At 39.8% G+C, this 16,776-nt stretch overlaps 1 protein-coding gene across 1 annotated transcript in view; it reads left to right on the top strand.

Annotated features, from left to right (window-relative positions):
• cacna1fa (calcium voltage-gated channel subunit alpha1 Fa) overlaps positions 1-16,756 on the top strand; it is a 30,250-nt gene extending 13,494 nt beyond the window's left edge. Inside the window, exons 28-47 of the mRNA XM_042490979.2 lie at positions 24-225; positions 329-487; positions 575-685; positions 773-856; positions 1,765-1,785; positions 1,908-2,042; positions 2,142-2,207; positions 2,324-2,415; positions 3,973-4,132; positions 5,560-5,687; positions 6,563-6,659; positions 6,749-6,851; positions 6,967-7,068; positions 7,272-7,396; positions 8,352-8,698; positions 8,813-8,953; positions 9,967-10,337; positions 13,912-14,024; positions 14,105-14,437; positions 15,965-16,756. Of these exons, the coding sequence (XP_042346913.2) occupies positions 24-225; positions 329-487; positions 575-685; positions 773-856; positions 1,765-1,785; positions 1,908-2,042; positions 2,142-2,207; positions 2,324-2,415; positions 3,973-4,132; positions 5,560-5,687; positions 6,563-6,659; positions 6,749-6,851; positions 6,967-7,068; positions 7,272-7,396; positions 8,352-8,698; positions 8,813-8,953; positions 9,967-10,337; positions 13,912-14,024; positions 14,105-14,437; positions 15,965-16,171 (3,097 nt within the window). The 3' untranslated portion in view covers positions 16,172-16,756. The remainder of the gene's footprint in view (positions 1-23; positions 226-328; positions 488-574; positions 686-772; positions 857-1,764; positions 1,786-1,907; positions 2,043-2,141; positions 2,208-2,323; positions 2,416-3,972; positions 4,133-5,559; positions 5,688-6,562; positions 6,660-6,748; positions 6,852-6,966; positions 7,069-7,271; positions 7,397-8,351; positions 8,699-8,812; positions 8,954-9,966; positions 10,338-13,911; positions 14,025-14,104; positions 14,438-15,964) is intronic.
• The last annotated feature ends 20 nt before the right edge of the window (positions 16,757-16,776 follow it).

Below are 16,776 nucleotides of genomic sequence, written 5' to 3'. Positions count from 1 at the left end.
AATGTTGTGTTTTTCTTTCATAGGCTCCTTTATCGGGCCGTTGACGCCAACGCCATCAACCGAGGGCCCATTTACAACTATCGAGTGGAAATCTCCATCTTCTTCATCATCTACATCATCATCATCGCCTTCTTCATGATGAACATATTTGTGGGTTTTGTCATCATCACGTTTCGAGAGCAAGGGGAAGCCGAATTCAAAAACTGTGAACTCAACAAAAATCAAGTTAGTTGTTGAAACATGTTTCAATTAAATGATTATTTATGTGCAATATTTGTTTAAATTTCAAAGTGAATAATGTTTCATCTCGCTTTTTTCTCGTGTCCAGCGTCAGTGTGTGTACTACGCTCTGAAAGCTCAGCCTATAAAGATTTACATCCCTAAAAACCCGTCCCAGCTCAAATTCTGGAAAATAATCAACTCCAGCCAGTTTGAATACGTCATGTTTGTGCTGATTTTGGGAAACACTCTCACTCTGGCTGTCCAGGTATCATTTCACACAACCCTCTCATAAAATACAGGAACTAATTTCAGTGTTGTTATGTGACGTTTTGTGTTGTTGCGTCTCTTGCAGCACTACGAGCAGTCGAAACTCTTCACCTCCATCATGGACATCCTCAACATGATCTTCACTGTGGTTTTCACCATAGAGATGATCATCAAGTTACTGGCTCTGCGGGCTCATGTGAGGCTCTCTTACCTTTGAAGGCATCAATAAACCGTCAACATGGTCTGTTTTTGACTCTCACTTTGTTTATTCTTTCCTCTGCAGCACTATTTCATCGATCCGTGGAATTCATTTGACGCTCTGATTGTTGTGGGGAGCGTGTTGGATATCGCAGTCTCTGAGTTCAGCGTAAGTTTGTTCCATTAGCTAAAAAAAATAAAAAGAGAGCATGCTTATTGTACAGACTTATTTCAAATGCTCATGTATGTCACACCGTCTTTTACATCAAGTCAAACACATCACAAAATTTCAGAATGACTGGTAAACGCTTTATTAGAGGCTTGGTAAGAGTCTGCAGCGACACTTTTCTTTGTGAGTTTGAGTTTGACGCCATAAATCCTCTGAAGCCCATAACTGAATTTTAAAAGTTTACTGTGAAAAATAAAAAAGTGATATGATCTAATTGCCATTTTGTCTCATTACAGTTAAAAACAAACAATCCAAAAAACCTCCAGTTATCTCTAAAGGAGAGCTATAAGTGCAGTAAGAGTACATCACCTCAAGAGCTGAATCATGCTACATATACTACAACATGAACATTAAGAACTAAAAACATCCAATAATATATAATAATATTACCAAACAGTAAAGACTTTGAAAGTTAACCCGTACCATACAAAGCCTTTAATCTGATGCTAGGAATAAAATCAGAGGAGAATTCAGCTGCCGCGATGAGTCTCATCATTACTGTCATTAAGGACACTGAGAGTTTTGAAGGTTTTGTGAGTATTTTGTAGGCCAAGTCTTTTTTTTCTTGAATAAATGTATTGAAATTCAACTTTTTTAACAAAAATTCACCAAAACAAATCAGGGAGTCTTCACCTGCATTGTATTCATATCAGTGTGGAGACAACTTTAACATAATATTACATATATGAAGAGTTAACTGGATGAATAAATTGTGAAAAATACTTCTGATCATTCACTGAAATGGGTTGTTGCCAGATGTTTTACTAAAAGATTAACCATGTGTGCCTGACCCTGACGGCTTTTTAATTTCTTTCTTATTTTGTTGATCAACTGAAATATGGATCCAGGGAGGAGGCGGCCACGGTGAGGTAAGAGCTAAATGCCACCGCTAAAGTCAGTGTGTCTCAAGTTTTAGATTTAAACCTCAAGATAATGTATGTTTGAGCGCTGTGACACATTTATTTATTTGTCTGTTTTTCTTTTGTTGTAGGGTGGTGGTAAAGGAGAGAGTGGAAAAGTGTCCATCACATTCTTCCGTTTATTCCGAGTCTTGCGGTTGGTCAAACTGCTCAGCAAAGGAGAGGGCATTCGAACGCTCCTCTGGACATTTGTCAAGTCGCTCCAGGTCGGTGAATAATTCACAGAATCCATATTATAGACTCCAATACTGAAAGCTGTCATTGCACATTTTTTGTAATCGTGCTCTTGACTTTGTTCTGCTCAGGCCCTGCCTTACGTCGGTCTGCTCATCGCCATGATCTTCTTCATCTACGCTGTGATCGGCATGCAGGTGAGTCTCTCTGATCAATCTGATCCAGGATCAATGTCTCATTTTCATCAACTAAAGTTAATCCAAACAACTAAATAGCGACAAAAAAACTACCAAGTGCACTGTTCTCTTTTCAGACATTTGGGAAAGTGGCCATTGATGACGACACACATATCAACAGAAACAGCAACTTCCAGACTTTCTTCATGGCTGTTCTGCTGCTCTTCAGGTGAGACGGTACAGCCAGAAAGGGACAGATGCTTCGATGTTTTTATAACAACTTTAAATATTACTTGCATTTTTTCTATTTGTTGCCAAATAAGTAAGTACTTCAACCCCCAAATGGCCATTTATATATCAGTTACTCACTCTGCGTTACACTGCATTCATGAAAAAAGCTTTATTTTCTTACATTTCAGTAAATGAAGAATCCAAAAACTGAGAAAATTCTTGATGAATTGAAGTCATAGGCCACCGTGTTTAACAACAGCAAAACTAGATCTATTTATAAAGTCCTACACAACTTTTGTAGTATAATTCAAGTGTAAATCATTCAGTCGCATGCTCAGTTCTTCCCAAACAGACAGACAGGCCACTGAACTAAAAGTGAAACTTATCCATGCTCTTCAAAGCCAGACTCCATTGACAAAAACACAAATTGTACCTCGCTGATCAGGGGATCTATCACTGCCTCGATCAGTTAGTTTATGTTATTGTGTGATTAGGGTTTTTCCTGGCTCAAAATGAGATGGAGACGATACCATCCTGAACGTGTGCACACACGTGTATGTTAACCATGGCTTTAACTGGCCATTTGCAACAGCATTTGTAAGTGACAGCTCGTAATGTAAAACTATATTAAACAATTGAACGGCAGAGAAAAGCAGACTAAAAAAAACCTTGTTGGTTTTCTTCCACGTTTGTGGGGCTGGAACCCGCTTTGCTTTCAAAAATAGACAGCTCTTTTCTTCCTCTTTGGAAGTTTAGGCCTTTCCTGGTGCACAGTGCTGGTTACAAACAGTGTCACATGAGTGCCGTAATGCGCAATTACACTTGAAAATGACAGAAATCCACGAAGAACACTAATAAGGAAAAGGCTTCCATCAAGACACCCCTCAGAGTTTTGCTTAGAGCTGGAGGCAGGAGGAAATTTGACATAGGCAACTATAATTTAAAGCTGAATATGAATTAATCCTTTAAAGCCACACAATAACATAACTAAACCCACTGATTGAGCAGAGGTAGATCAGCTGCTCGTGAGGTCAGTGAGGTAGAGTTATTGTTTTTGTCAATGGAATTTGGTTTTGAAGAGAGCATAGAAAAATGTCACTTTCTGTTCAGTTCCCTGTCAGAAAGAGGCCGTCTGTTTAAGAAGTACTGCATATACGACTGAATAAATGAGACTTGGATAATTCTGCACGAGTTGTGTGAGAGTTTGTAAATCAATGTTTTGATATAGTTTTCCTGCTGTTAGATGCAGCCCCACGTGACTTCAATTCTTCAAGAATTTTGTCTGTTTTTGGATTCTTCATTCACTAGAGGCATGCAAAAAAAATAGTTTTCTTTACAAATTCAATGTAACAAGGGGTGAGTGGTTGATACACAAATGGGCATTTTGGGGGATGAAGTATTCCTTTAAGCCCCAACACAGTTTTTCTTATTTCCTTCATTAATTTAAGAAAGACACAAATAATTTCCTTCTCCTCCTTTAAAACAAGATTCAGTAGATCTTGGTGTGTAAGTAAAGGTTGAATGAAATCGCTGCCCTGTCTCTGTGCCCTTGTAGGTGTGCCACAGGAGAGCAGTGGCAGGAGATTATGTTGGCAGCTCTGCCCGGTAGACGCTGCGACCCAGAATCCGACACTGAGCCTGGTGAAGAGTTCAGCTGCGGAAGCAACTTGTCCTACATCTACTTCATCAGCTTCTTCATGCTCTGCGCTTACCTGGTGAGTAAAGCTGAGCAGGATTAAGGATCTGTGTTTTTTTAATCACCCAGCTCTTAGATCATTTGTAGTAAAACACTTTCCCTCCTTTTGATTCAGCCTCCTGCCTCCAAATTAAATTTAGGTATAATTAATTCAGACTTGTGTTTTACAGGCTGTTGGGTCAAGTAGGATCAAAGTCAGATGAAAAAGGAGAGGATAGTATTACAGCAACTGAGCAGTAACAGTTTTAAAAAGCTCACCCTGTCTTCTCCAATTCCCAGCTCCTCAGAGAACTCCCACATCCGTGGATTTTGTTAATCCAGACAGCAGAGCCCAATCACAAAATCCTGATTTAAAAGGGTGCAAATATTTTGGTAACATTTCTGTGACTTCAGCGCTATTTTAAGACATTAAACAGGTTAAATCAAGGTGACTTTACACCAGGAGAATGTACCAGAACAGGGTGAAATCTGAAGTATCAAAAATGAAGGCTTGTACTCTTTTAAGATGTTGTAGACCTACAGGGAAAATGGATTACCTGCTTAAAATCTTCATCAATGCTTTCTAATAATAGAGTGTAATTATACGTGGTGCTGAGGACCTTAAATTCACTTAAAGTATAAACCAGTTCCACCCAGTTCTGATGCTGAAATGTCCTCACATCACCTAAAATCTAAATTTGAGAACAATTTCTTTGCTTCTTCCCCAAAAACTACACATTTAATCCTCTATGTATTGTGAAATCTCCTCCTTGGTTTGACCATTTTCGTGGTCTCAGCTCTTTCCTTTTTTCCTTGAAGCCAGATTTATAACCACAGCGTCACGGTTCATGTTCAGCCTCGTTTCTTCCTGTGTGTCTCGTATGGCTTCTATGGTTTCTTCCCTTTGGACAGCTGACGTCCTTCAGTCTGTGTGTGGTCTTTGACCTATAGCAGAGACACACAGGGACCCTCCCTAAAATAGACCCGGACCCTTTTGTCCCGCTGGATTTTTACAAAATTCACAGAACTGGATGGATTTACATATATATCGTTATGAAAGGCCACTCTGATAGTGAAACAAACAAACAAACTAAGCACTAATGAAAACCAGTCATAATGTTACAGGTTTGTCACAAGCACTTGTTATTTGTTAACCCTTTGAAACCAAAGCAAACTGGTTTGATTTCTTTTTAAAACATGGGAAAAGGGAACAATACAAAAAACAAGTTTTTTTTTTAAAAGGGTAACTAAAAACTCAAAATTAGAGGAAATTAAAAAAAACACAAATTAATTAATAATTTTAAAGTTTATTATTTATTAATATATAATATATTGGTATGGATTAGATGTAACTCTTGTAAAAATTGTTTTTGAGGAGGGTCAAATTACGTCCTTAGTTTTGAAAAGGATTTATGAGTCAACCAATGAAAAGATCTTGTATTAAGTTTAGTTTTTTTCTCTGTTAAGATTATCAACTTGTTCATTGCCGTCATCATGGACAACTTTGAATACCTGACAAGAGACTGGACTGTGCTCGGCACGCACCACCTGGACGAGTTTAAGAGAGTTTGGTCAGACTACGATCCAGAAGCCACGTAAGACTTATGTGTCTTTAAAGGGGCAGTTCACCCCAGAATCAGAAACACATATTTTCCTCTTATCTGTCATGCTATTTATCTGTCTAGATTGTTTTGGTGTGAGTTGCAGATTTTAGAGAAACCAGTTGTAGAAATGTCGGCCTTCTATCTAATATTATGGAACCAGATGACATGCGGGTTGTGGTGCTCAAATGACAAAAAAAACAAATACATTTCAAAAACTCAACAGCAACGTCTCTTTCCAGAAATCATGACCCGGTTGCTCAAACCTTGTTGTGAGCAGTTTCATGTAGGAACTATATTCTCTCTACCAAACTACAACCACCAACTGGGAGCATGCATCTACTCATGGACAAGAGACTCGAGCTCCTGACAGCGCAAGATTTAAACAATAATGGCATCTTCCTCAGCTGAGCTGTATTGTTAATTAGCGTAGTAGTGCGAGGTGAGCTAATAGTAGATGCACGCTTCCCTCTGCACGGTGATACAGCTGATGGGTGCAGTTTGGCAGAAAGAAAATAGTTCCTCCGTGAAACTGCTCACTACAAAGTCTGTGGATTATCTTGAGTAACCGGATTATGAATTCTGCAAAGAGACATTGCTGCTGAGTTTTTTAAAATGTAATTTTTTGGCACCTTGAGCACCACAAGCCGAGTGGCGTGTAATTCCATTATATTTTAGAGAAGGCAGACATCAAAACAATCTAGGTTTATAAATAGCATTACAAATAAGAGGAAAAGTATGCGTTTTTGATTGTGGGTTGAACTGTCCCTTTAACTTGGCAGCTATTTTTCTCTTTGTCCCCTCTAACTGTTTTCAAAATATTTTCATCTTTAAATAAAAGTCTTTTTTGTGTATTCTTTCCCTCACAGTGGTCGTATAAAACACATCGATGTCGTCACGATGCTGCGTCGGATTCAGCCTCCTCTTGGTTTTGGAAAACTGTGTCCACATCGTGTTGCTTGCAAGGTAAGTGGATACAAATTCAGCGCTGCACACTCAATGTAAAGAACGTGAACAGATCTCACTCTTTCTGCCTCGTCCTCTTGTCCTCTCAGAGACTGGTTGCTATGAACGTCCCGCTGCACCATGACGGGACTGTCACCTTCAACGCTACTCTGTTTGCTCTTGTGCGAACTTCACTGAAGATCAAGACTGAAGGTTTGATCTGACAACATTTTTTTGCATGCTTATTGCACCTATATGATTCTGCTACACCTCAGTGTTGTTTAGGAGCTGTTTTTCTTAAAGGTTTTATCTGTTTTGTCCTCCTCAGGCCCGATCGACCAGCAGAACGAGGAGCTGAAGGTGATCATTAAGAAGCTCTGGAAACGCACCAAGCCCAAGCTCATTGATGAAGTCATTCCTCCCCCTAGAGGTACAATAAAAATTTACATAGCAGCCAGCAAAGATGAACATGTGACAGCAGAAATCACTACAAATATTAAATCCAAATTTTCCATTAGAGACTCATGAAAGTAACATTGCTGCACTGGAAAATTAACCATTTTCAGAACTAATCCTGTATGCCTTTTACTTGGCCCCTTTTCATCACTAACTTCTTTTGTTTTCTTTTCTCAGGGGATGAGGTGACTTCTGGAAAGTTTTACGCCAGCTTCTTGATTCAGGACTACTTTAAAAAGTTCCGCAAGAGAAAAGAAAGGGAGAGGAAATCCAAAAAGAAGGACAAGGCTGCTTCTCTGCAGGTGAACTAAAGTGTGCTTTTCACTTTAAAGATGCACTTAAGACACACAAAAGTACACAGCTTTGAATAATGATTTGTCTCTAATGTATTTTTTTGTTCACACAATAAATCAGCTATCTTGTTTAATATCTGCGCCAAAAATGGAATATTATTTCTTTTAGAAGTATAAATTTAAAGCTATATTTTATGTCCGATTTTTATCAACACATTATCTCAAGAACACTTTTAGGGAATTTCATTAAATTTGGCACAAACATCCACTTCAACTTAAGTATGAACTGATTAGAGTTTGTGGCCATAGCTCAAAAATTCCTGTGCTTTTTAGGACAAAATTTTGGGTGTCAATCTTGAAACTTTCCGTACTTTAAAGGTGCACTGTGTAGGATTTAGGGTAATATATGGGCAGAGATGGAATATAATATAATTTGAATGAGCTGTTTCCTCATCTATGGAAATAGTCATGTTGCGCCACCATGTTTCTACAGTAGCCCAGAATGGACAATACAAACATTGGCTCTGGATATGGCCATTCGTGTTTTTGCATCAACCACCATAGTTATCAGCCCCTCCACAATGACTGTTGAAAAACCTGTGCTTTTTAACGTGAAACTACTTTATCCAATGTTTTACTGGCAAAAAAAAAAAAACACTGAAGGAATTCAGTTTCAGCTGGTTGCAATCTGATATCCTCACTACTAGATGCAACTATATCTGCCTTAATCTTACACACTGTTCCTAGCAGTACATTTTGAAACTAATACTTTTGAACATTTACTTGAGTACAATTTTGGATGCAGTACATTTACTTGTAACAGATTTTTTTTTTAAGTGGTTTTGCTACCTTTGCTTAAGTAAAATACCTGAATAGGTCGATTTTTTTTACTAGATGGTCACTATTATTAACACTTGGGGTGCAAATTGTGTGTTAATGCTTTGACATATATTTGTGTTTTTAGCAAGGGCTGCGGACGCTGCAGGACCTGGCTCCAGAAATGCGTCTGGCGATGGCCTGTGACCTGGAGGAAGAGGAGGGTGTAGACGGAGAGATGACCGGTGATGAGATCTTCGATAGCGAGCCTGGAACCTCGGTGAATACCACGCCTGCCGCCACGCCGCTGCCGCCTCTGGAGGCACTGGTAGAGCAGGTCACTGTGCTCATGGAGCCTGAGCCCAAGATGGCCAACGGGGGCGTGATCACAGAGCAGGTGACAGGCCTGCAGGAGCACCAGAGACCAGGATCAGAGCTAGCGGGGGTCAGCGTTGTAACAGAGCAGCCAGTGAGGTCTGATCCCCTTCCTGTCAGGTGTGTTTCTCTCATTTCATATAAAGCTGCTTTTTGAATAAATATATAAATTTGCACTTTAGTTCTGTAATTCTTTTTTTAGAGTCATAATGAGTTGTTTCCTCTTTTCTTCAGGATGGACTCCGTCAGCGAGTTGCCTCCTCCTTCACCTCTTCCTGGAGGAGTGGAGGAACCAGTTGTGACGGCTACAACTGAAATAACTGAGCCAGTTTACAGCATTGAAGGGGACGCAGCAAGTCTGGCATCAGTAGACGGGTAAGGAAACGTACACACGTACATTTTTTTTTTTTTCCTCTTACCTTAAGTGCTATTTATCAGTCTAGGTTGTTTTTGTGTGAGTTGCTGATTGTCTTCTCTCCAATAAAATGGGACTTGATGGCACTCTGCTTGTGGTGCTCAAAGTACCAAAAAATACATATAAAAAATTTCAACAACATCTCTTTCCAGAAATCACGATCCTGTTACTCTAGATAATCCACAAACTTTGCTGTGAGTAGTTTCATGTTGGAACTATTTTTTCTTTACCAAACTACACTCATCAACCATATCACCACGCAGAAGGAAGCGTTCATCTGCTGCCACCTTACCTTCCAATTTCATGCAGAAACTGTTTTCTTTCTACCAAACTAGACCTTCACTACACAGAAGTAACTGTGCATCTACTCCTACCTCACCTAGCACCACCGAGCTAATTAACATTATAACTCAGCCAAGGAGGACGCTGTTAATGTTTACCTGTATGTAATGATGTGGTCGGCAGGTGTAGTTCAGTCCCTGATTTCTTGAAAGAGACATTACTGTTTAGTTTTTCAAATATATTTTTTTGGTGCTAGGAGCACCACAAGCCGAGTGACACCTAGCCCCATTATATTTAAGAGAAGGCAGACATCTCGAAAGCCAACATCTCCAACACTCACATTACAACGATTTGGACAAATATAGCACTACGGAAAAATATGTATTTATGATTTTGGGGTGAACTGCCCCTTTAACTGTCCTTGTCATGTATACCCTGTTTTGTACAGCTTAAACAAGCAAAATATAGCGTTTTAATTACTGATCTTTAGAGGTGCAAGGCTGGCTGTTTCCCCTCGTTTCTAGTATGAATTCTTAGCTAACTATTTCGTGGCTCCAGTTTCATATACAAAAAAAATGTGGTGTCAATCTTCTCATTTAACCCTGTGCAGAAAAGTAAATAAGCATATTTCTCAAAATGTCAATCTTCTCCATACCAAATCATATGAAGACTCTTGTTTTGGATCTCACAGGTACGTGTATCCAGAAGCTGTCTCTCCTGTACCAACTGAAACCGGCTACAACGGTCTGGAAAGAGCTAGTAGTATCGGGGAAATACCGTACGATACTCAAACCGGCTTTGAAAGGAACGGTTATAACGGCACCAACATGAACGGAGAAAGTGTTACTGGAAGCCCCACTCCCTACGCCACAAACGGATATAATGGGAACGGATACACAGGCTACAACGACAACGGCAGTGTCATTACCAATGGGAACGGAAGTACGATGAATGGCAACGAAAACGGCAGCACGTTCACTGGTTTCAATGGGAACGGCTACAATGGAAATGAGAACGGCACACAGTTTGTCAGGAGACGACTTCTTCCTCCGATACCAAAAGGTGAGAAACATTTTCTTTTTCCTTCTTATAAGGGGACAATGTTGGTAATTTGATTATATGTGTGTGATGTCCAGAATGACATAGTTTTATGAACATAAAATACCAATAGAGCTGCAACACAAAATATAAATGCACCTATTTCGAGGATCATTTATTTTGGATGTGAATGTGAGAACATTCTCAAGCTACCCAGTTTCAACTAAAGCCTCATTCCCACCACACAAAAACCTGCTGACATCTGGCTTTTTAATGCAATTACAATGTGTACAATCGGCCATCACACTGGGGTGAAATTACCCCACAGAAGACATGGCATTTTATCACCTCCGACTCCGACACCGATTGGCATTGCAGGAAACTCAACACACAGGTGAACGCCGTAATGTCAGCTCCTCAACCGGTGGGATTCAATGACCGGTTGTAGCTAATTACAGTTCGTCTCCTCCTAAGCAGCTAAAACGTTTCAACAATTTAAATACATCTACACCGAGTTTGAAAGAGAGACTGAATAAGCAAGAGACATAGAAAGAGAGAGAGAAACCACTGAAAAGTTTTCAAAGACCTCTGTTCCTGCTGCTGTCTGCTGGTGACCTGTTCTCCTGCCTGTCCATGACGATGCACAGACACACCAACAAAACAACCCACACACACACACAAACAAAAGTTGACAGAGGCAGACTGGTGCAGTGTTTTCACTAGCACTGGGAATACAGTATTTAGTGGGTTTAAAGTAAGCAATGCAGACCTGTGGAGAAGATCAAACCAGAATCCCACTGATTTAAAAATTCTGATGAGAAAGTGGAGCTGGATTGGACACGGTCTTAGAAAACCTGCCGCAAACATCACCCGACAAGCCCTGACATGGAACTCACAACAAACAAGGAAAAGAGGTTGAACCCAAATGTCCAGGCAGAAATGTCGAGTATTGGGCTCAACTGGGGAGATCAAGAAAAAACTATGACCAACCGAGTAAAATGTAAGACATTTGTTAATGGCCAACGCTCCCTGGAGGAGCGAAGGGCTTAAGTAAGTAAGTAAGTAAGTAAGCAGAAGTAAACAAGTTCTGCAGGAAATGGAGTCAGTTGGCTGCACCCAATTTATTCGCAAGAAGTAAGTGGCACACAAGAGATCGTAACATGGCTGTTGGAAATATTTTCTGGCTCGCAGACCAGAATGTCTTGAGGGGACAGTACAAGCTTGCCAAGGTCGTCAGTGTCAACGCTAACAAGAAGAGCATTGTGACAGATGTGTATGTGAGAACATTCCCAAACTACCCACTTCCAACTAAGAGGGCTGTTTGCAAAAAATCCCAGCTACGATTCTTCACAGAGACATCAGGCGTTTAATCGTCTTGCTTCCTGTAAAGGAGCAAAACAAAACAGGGATGACAGACGGGAAAGAGGATGGACGATGTCAGGCCTATTCCACACGAACACGATTATTTTTAAAAATGCATTTTTTTCTTTTCTTTTTTCCTTTTTTCCGTCTCTGTCCACATCGAAATGCAAACGCAGGCTGTCAAGGGATGTGAAGCGCATGGCAAAGAATATAACCTCTACCATAAGCCACATTGGCCAACCAGAAGCCCGTAGTCATTACCGAAAAAGCCCCAATTACAAAAACAATGGCGCATTGCTGGGGAGACTGAAGGGATTGAAAAATTGATCTGAAGATAGGCTGGGGCAGATTATTGGATATTATCAACAAACAAAAGGCTAAAATGTACAGAAAAATATATGTTAAGTCGCTCATTGCATTCCTCCTTTTTTTTCTTCAAAGAAATCAAGCAGATTTGCTCAGGTTTCGACGGGCTAAAGGGAGTTTGGCGTAATGTTTTCCACCAGGGGCAGAATGGAAAATAATCCCAAAGGGGAACTAGGTGAAGTCCTGCATATAGTGAGGCTGAAAGAGGGTGTCCAACTTTAGTCTTTTAAAATGTCTTTTTAAAGTCTTCAAGTGTATGGTAAGCATCAAAGGCATGCAGGAGAGTCTGGCCGTGGCTTTAGAGCGATGTTGGCAAACTGAATGATTGGCGAAGACTGGAGTTTGAAGATTGAAGGTGTGTTGGTTGATTGATAGCAGGAGTGGATTGCAGAGCCACACCAAAACAGAGAGACAGACACACGTTCACTCTCTCTCTCACACACACACACAAACACACACACACCCGCACCCACACCCACACACCCAGAACAAACATGTGAGAGGGGGAGAAAAGCAGAAAAAAACAAGGAATGAGGGAGAGGCCCAACCGGGCCGTTACAATCACTTCCAAAGAAAACTGAAATTACCAGCGCTGTTTGAACTTGTCAGAACATAGAGCAGAGTTTGCAGTAGATGGAAAGTTTTGATTGCAAAAACATCGTAGAGTGTGCAGTTTTTGGATTTTAACTGGACCAACGTGGGCACACATCATAGCAGATGCTATTATGTTTCACAACCACTGATGCTGTGTCAGCCACTGCCAGTTAAAATCTAACAAATAAATAAGAAAATGCTAACTACATGTATGACTGAATATCTGCAATGTTTCTGATAATGCTTTGTGATCCATCTCGATGCACACTGCTTTTTTCACCAGTCAACCAACCACATTCGGAGCTGGCGGGCAGGGCAAAGGATCAGATCCAGAGTATCTAAATGAGGGAGAGAGTTGATCCTTTTAGACCCTTTTCAGAGTTTTATTTTTACTTTTTATGTGGGAAAATCCAAGATATTAATCATAACAGATGTTTTACATACATTAAAACTTGTCTGGAAGATGACTAAGTAATTTGTTAAACCAATATACTCAATGTCTTGTGGTTCCAAGTATAGAAAACAAGACATTTTATGTTGGTTATGTCACTTTATGTTATTGCCATTGTTCACAGTGTAATGATGTTTTATTGTGCAAACAAGTCGTCAGTCAGAGTACCAACTAAAGTGATGAGTAACTATAACAGCAACATTATGCAACTTAAAGTTGATTGTTGAGTTTCATTCCCAAGTTGTCACATACTGACGCATTTGGTTGATGGTCAACGAAGCACCAACCCAAAATGCCAGTTTTTGGTGACTTGGGAATGAGTCTATATTGTCGAACTAATAATATTGTTTATATTATTTATTTTTCTTTTATTCTGTATTTGTTTTCTCATCTCAATGTTTGTATTTCTGTCTGTGTGTGGTTTAGATGCTCAAATGATGGTTGTGTGTATTCAATACGTACACTTTGCGGGTTGACAGATAATAGATGCATATAAAGATACTGTACAGTGCATACAGTATATATATAAATATATACATGATTTTTGTTTTTCATATAAATGTTGTCTTTCTGCTCTTTTAGGCAAATGTCCTAGAAAGTGCATACCCACTGCATGTTTTTGCATGCCAACATTTCCAAAAAAGAGCAAAGAAAAAGTTGCATAATGTGGCTTTATCCAAATTTTCCACTAACAGGGGTTCAGTAGGGGCCGGATTATTATTGCCCTGTGGCCCCCTGGCAGGCTACCATGCTGATGCTAAATCCCACCCAACATGTTCATGCATCCCGGCCAGTTTCCTAACACTCCCCTGCTCTTTGTTTCAGGTCGAAAGCCTTCCTTTAACTTCCAGTGTCTGCGGCCTCAAAGCAGTGTGGACGACCTCCCCATCCCAGGGACCTACCGTGGGAACACATCCCCGACCAGATCTCGTCTACAGGTAAATGGCACATACACACACTCTTTAAAAATGCCCATACACAGAGTGGGTCTCATCTTGTTTCTCCTGCTCTGTGTCAGATGCAGCACAGCCTGGACTCCCGGCCCAGCAGCGTGTCCTCGATGTCATCCGCCTCCTGGGTGAACACGGCAGCAGCTGGCGCCACTCCTCTCCCAGGAATAATCGCCCCCTCAGGACGCAGGGGCAAGCTCATCTACACCCCCATGATCCTGGTGGACGAAGCCAGCGGCACCAGCCAGCCGCTGTGGGGAGACGGCTCTGCCAGCCTCCCTGCAGGGAGCAGAGCGCCCGGCTGGAACCCCGGTCAGACGAGGACCTTCACCAGCATGAGGATGCCACCAGCCAACCAGGGCTACATAGACAAAGGCAGCGCAGACAGTCTGGTCGAGTCGGTGAGTAAAAATGCTGCAGGGGATTTTTGGTGAATGATAAATCATTCTCAAAATTCTGAACATATACACTATTTTGATTTTTTTTTTGTTTAGCCCTCTGGCAGTTTGAGTTAACACTTTGAAACCTGAGCAATTTTTTAAAATTTCCTTTAATAACATTCAGGGAAGCCAATGAGCAGCTTCCTGAACACATGGCCCCAAAATAGAGGAAATTAAAAGAAATTAGTAAAAGAAAGTTATCTGGAGAAAAAAAGCTCCAAAAAATCAATAATTAAATAAATTTATAAAAAAATCATTTTTTAAAAAAAGAAGAACATGATTAATAATTGCAGAAAATTGAAAATTTTGGGTTTTTTTTTAATGTAATATCATTTAAAATATATAATTGTAATTATTATAAATAGTTTTTCTGGAATTTCCCCTCATTTTTGATTATTTTATAATAATTCTCCCCCTTTTTTAAAAATGTTTAACCTTTAAAACTCAATTTGACTAACTCAGAATTGCTGAAATATTGACTAAATATAATCCTTGTCATAAACCTTTACACAGAACAAATGTCCCGTCGCTTCTCTTTATGGCCAGCATTACCAATAAGATTATTACAGCAAGCAAAACCTGCATCAATTTTCATATAGCTCCCTGACTGTTGTTTTAAAGAGACATCAAAAATAAATATTTTTCCTCTTATCTCTAGTGCTGTAGTATTTATCAGTCCAGATAGTTTTGGTGTGAGCTGCAGAGTGTTTGAGATTTCGGCCAAAAAGGTGTCTGCCTTCTCTCTAATATGATGAAACTCGATGGCACTCGTTTTGTGGCGCTCCGGTAGATGCACGCTTCCTTCTGCGCAGTGTTACAGTTGATGGATGTAGTTTGATAGTAGTTAGAAAATAGTTCCCACATGAAACTGTTCACAACAAGGTCTGTGGATTATCTTTCGTAACTGGATCGTGATTTCTGGAAAGAGACACTGCTGTTGAGTTTTTAAAGGGTATTGTATTTTGTTTTTTTTCTCTGTTTTTGGCACTTTGAGCACCACAGGCTGAATTATCGGAGTCTAGTCTGGTGAATAGCACCACAACTAAGAGGAAAAATATGTGTTTTCGATTTTCAGATTGACTGTCCCTTTAAGAAAGAAAAAAATGATGAACCCATCCTTTAATCTACAAGGATACTCACGCTCTGATATTTGCTATGAATAATAAATAATATTGATAAGAATTAAAAAAAAAAAACAATTCCACAATCGGCCAAATATCAGCAGTAAAAAGACAATGTTTAAGACTTTGAAGCTTATATATCGGTGCAGTGCTGAGTAATGTTTAATATCTTTTCATTCTCCTAAGTGAGCTGTAAATCCAAGTCCATTTGCTGTCACAGTTTACAAAAGATTTTGCATTTTATTTTGTCTAAGTGACTCTTTGAATCGATAATCAGATAGATGTGCATGTTTATGTTTGCGTGTTAGAGAAAGAGCGACTCAAACATAATCCTGTCTTACATCATGGCTTTTTTTTTCTGTGTCAGATCTTGATCTCTGAGGGTCTCGGTGTTTACGCCCGGGACCCGAAGTTTGTGAGCTTCGCCAAGCGGGAGATCGCCGAAGCCTGTCACATGAGCCTGGATGAGATGGAGAACGCCGCCACTGACCTCATAGCTCGCGGAGCCAGCCAGTCGATTTCTCGCTTTGAAGATGAACTGGCCGATGAAATGAACTGCGTGATTTCTTACTGAGGTCAGCAAAAGTGAAAGAACAGTGTGAGAAAGAGAGGTATGAAGTTTGTGATGGGGGGAAAGCGTCTGTTTAAATCTGCTCTGGAGATGAAAAAGTGGACCGGACGGCTCCAGAATGATCTGAGACACATTCGATCTTTTTTGTTGTCCCAGGGTAAATGTTGGTAAGAATGACTTTTATGTATAAATGCCAAAACACACACTGATTGTAAGAGCATGTCAGTATGTGGCAGGACTCAACAACAATTCCTATGAACACTTTGACTGCAGCGTTTTTGCAGAATGTGACAGAAAACTGTGACTCTTAGCGCCACTATGACAAAGGACCATTTTTTGCATTGTATTCTCATTTTGTACTTGAAATGTTGTCACTTTATACACCTGTATAAACTATAACAATAGAAAACATTTAACTATTAGATCAATAAATCATTTATACAAATAATTGATATTTGTGAGTGCCCAACAGCAGTCACTATTTTAGAGAAATATTTAAATATTCTAAATAATGAATACCCTCTAATATGGAACATGAAACTCATAGCAAAGATTTTTCTGACCATAAATAAAGCATTTTTTCTCAAATGTGTGTTTGATTTTTTATT

Source organism: Plectropomus leopardus, chromosome 9, assembly GCF_026936395.1.
Source record: "Plectropomus leopardus strain MGB_pleo_1.0 chromosome 9, ASM2693639v1, whole genome shotgun sequence".
Classification (NCBI taxonomy): domain Eukaryota; kingdom Metazoa; phylum Chordata; class Actinopteri; order Perciformes; family Serranidae; genus Plectropomus; species Plectropomus leopardus.
The sequence above is the reverse complement of the archived record's forward strand: the minus strand, read 5'-3'. Positions and strand labels throughout refer to the sequence as shown.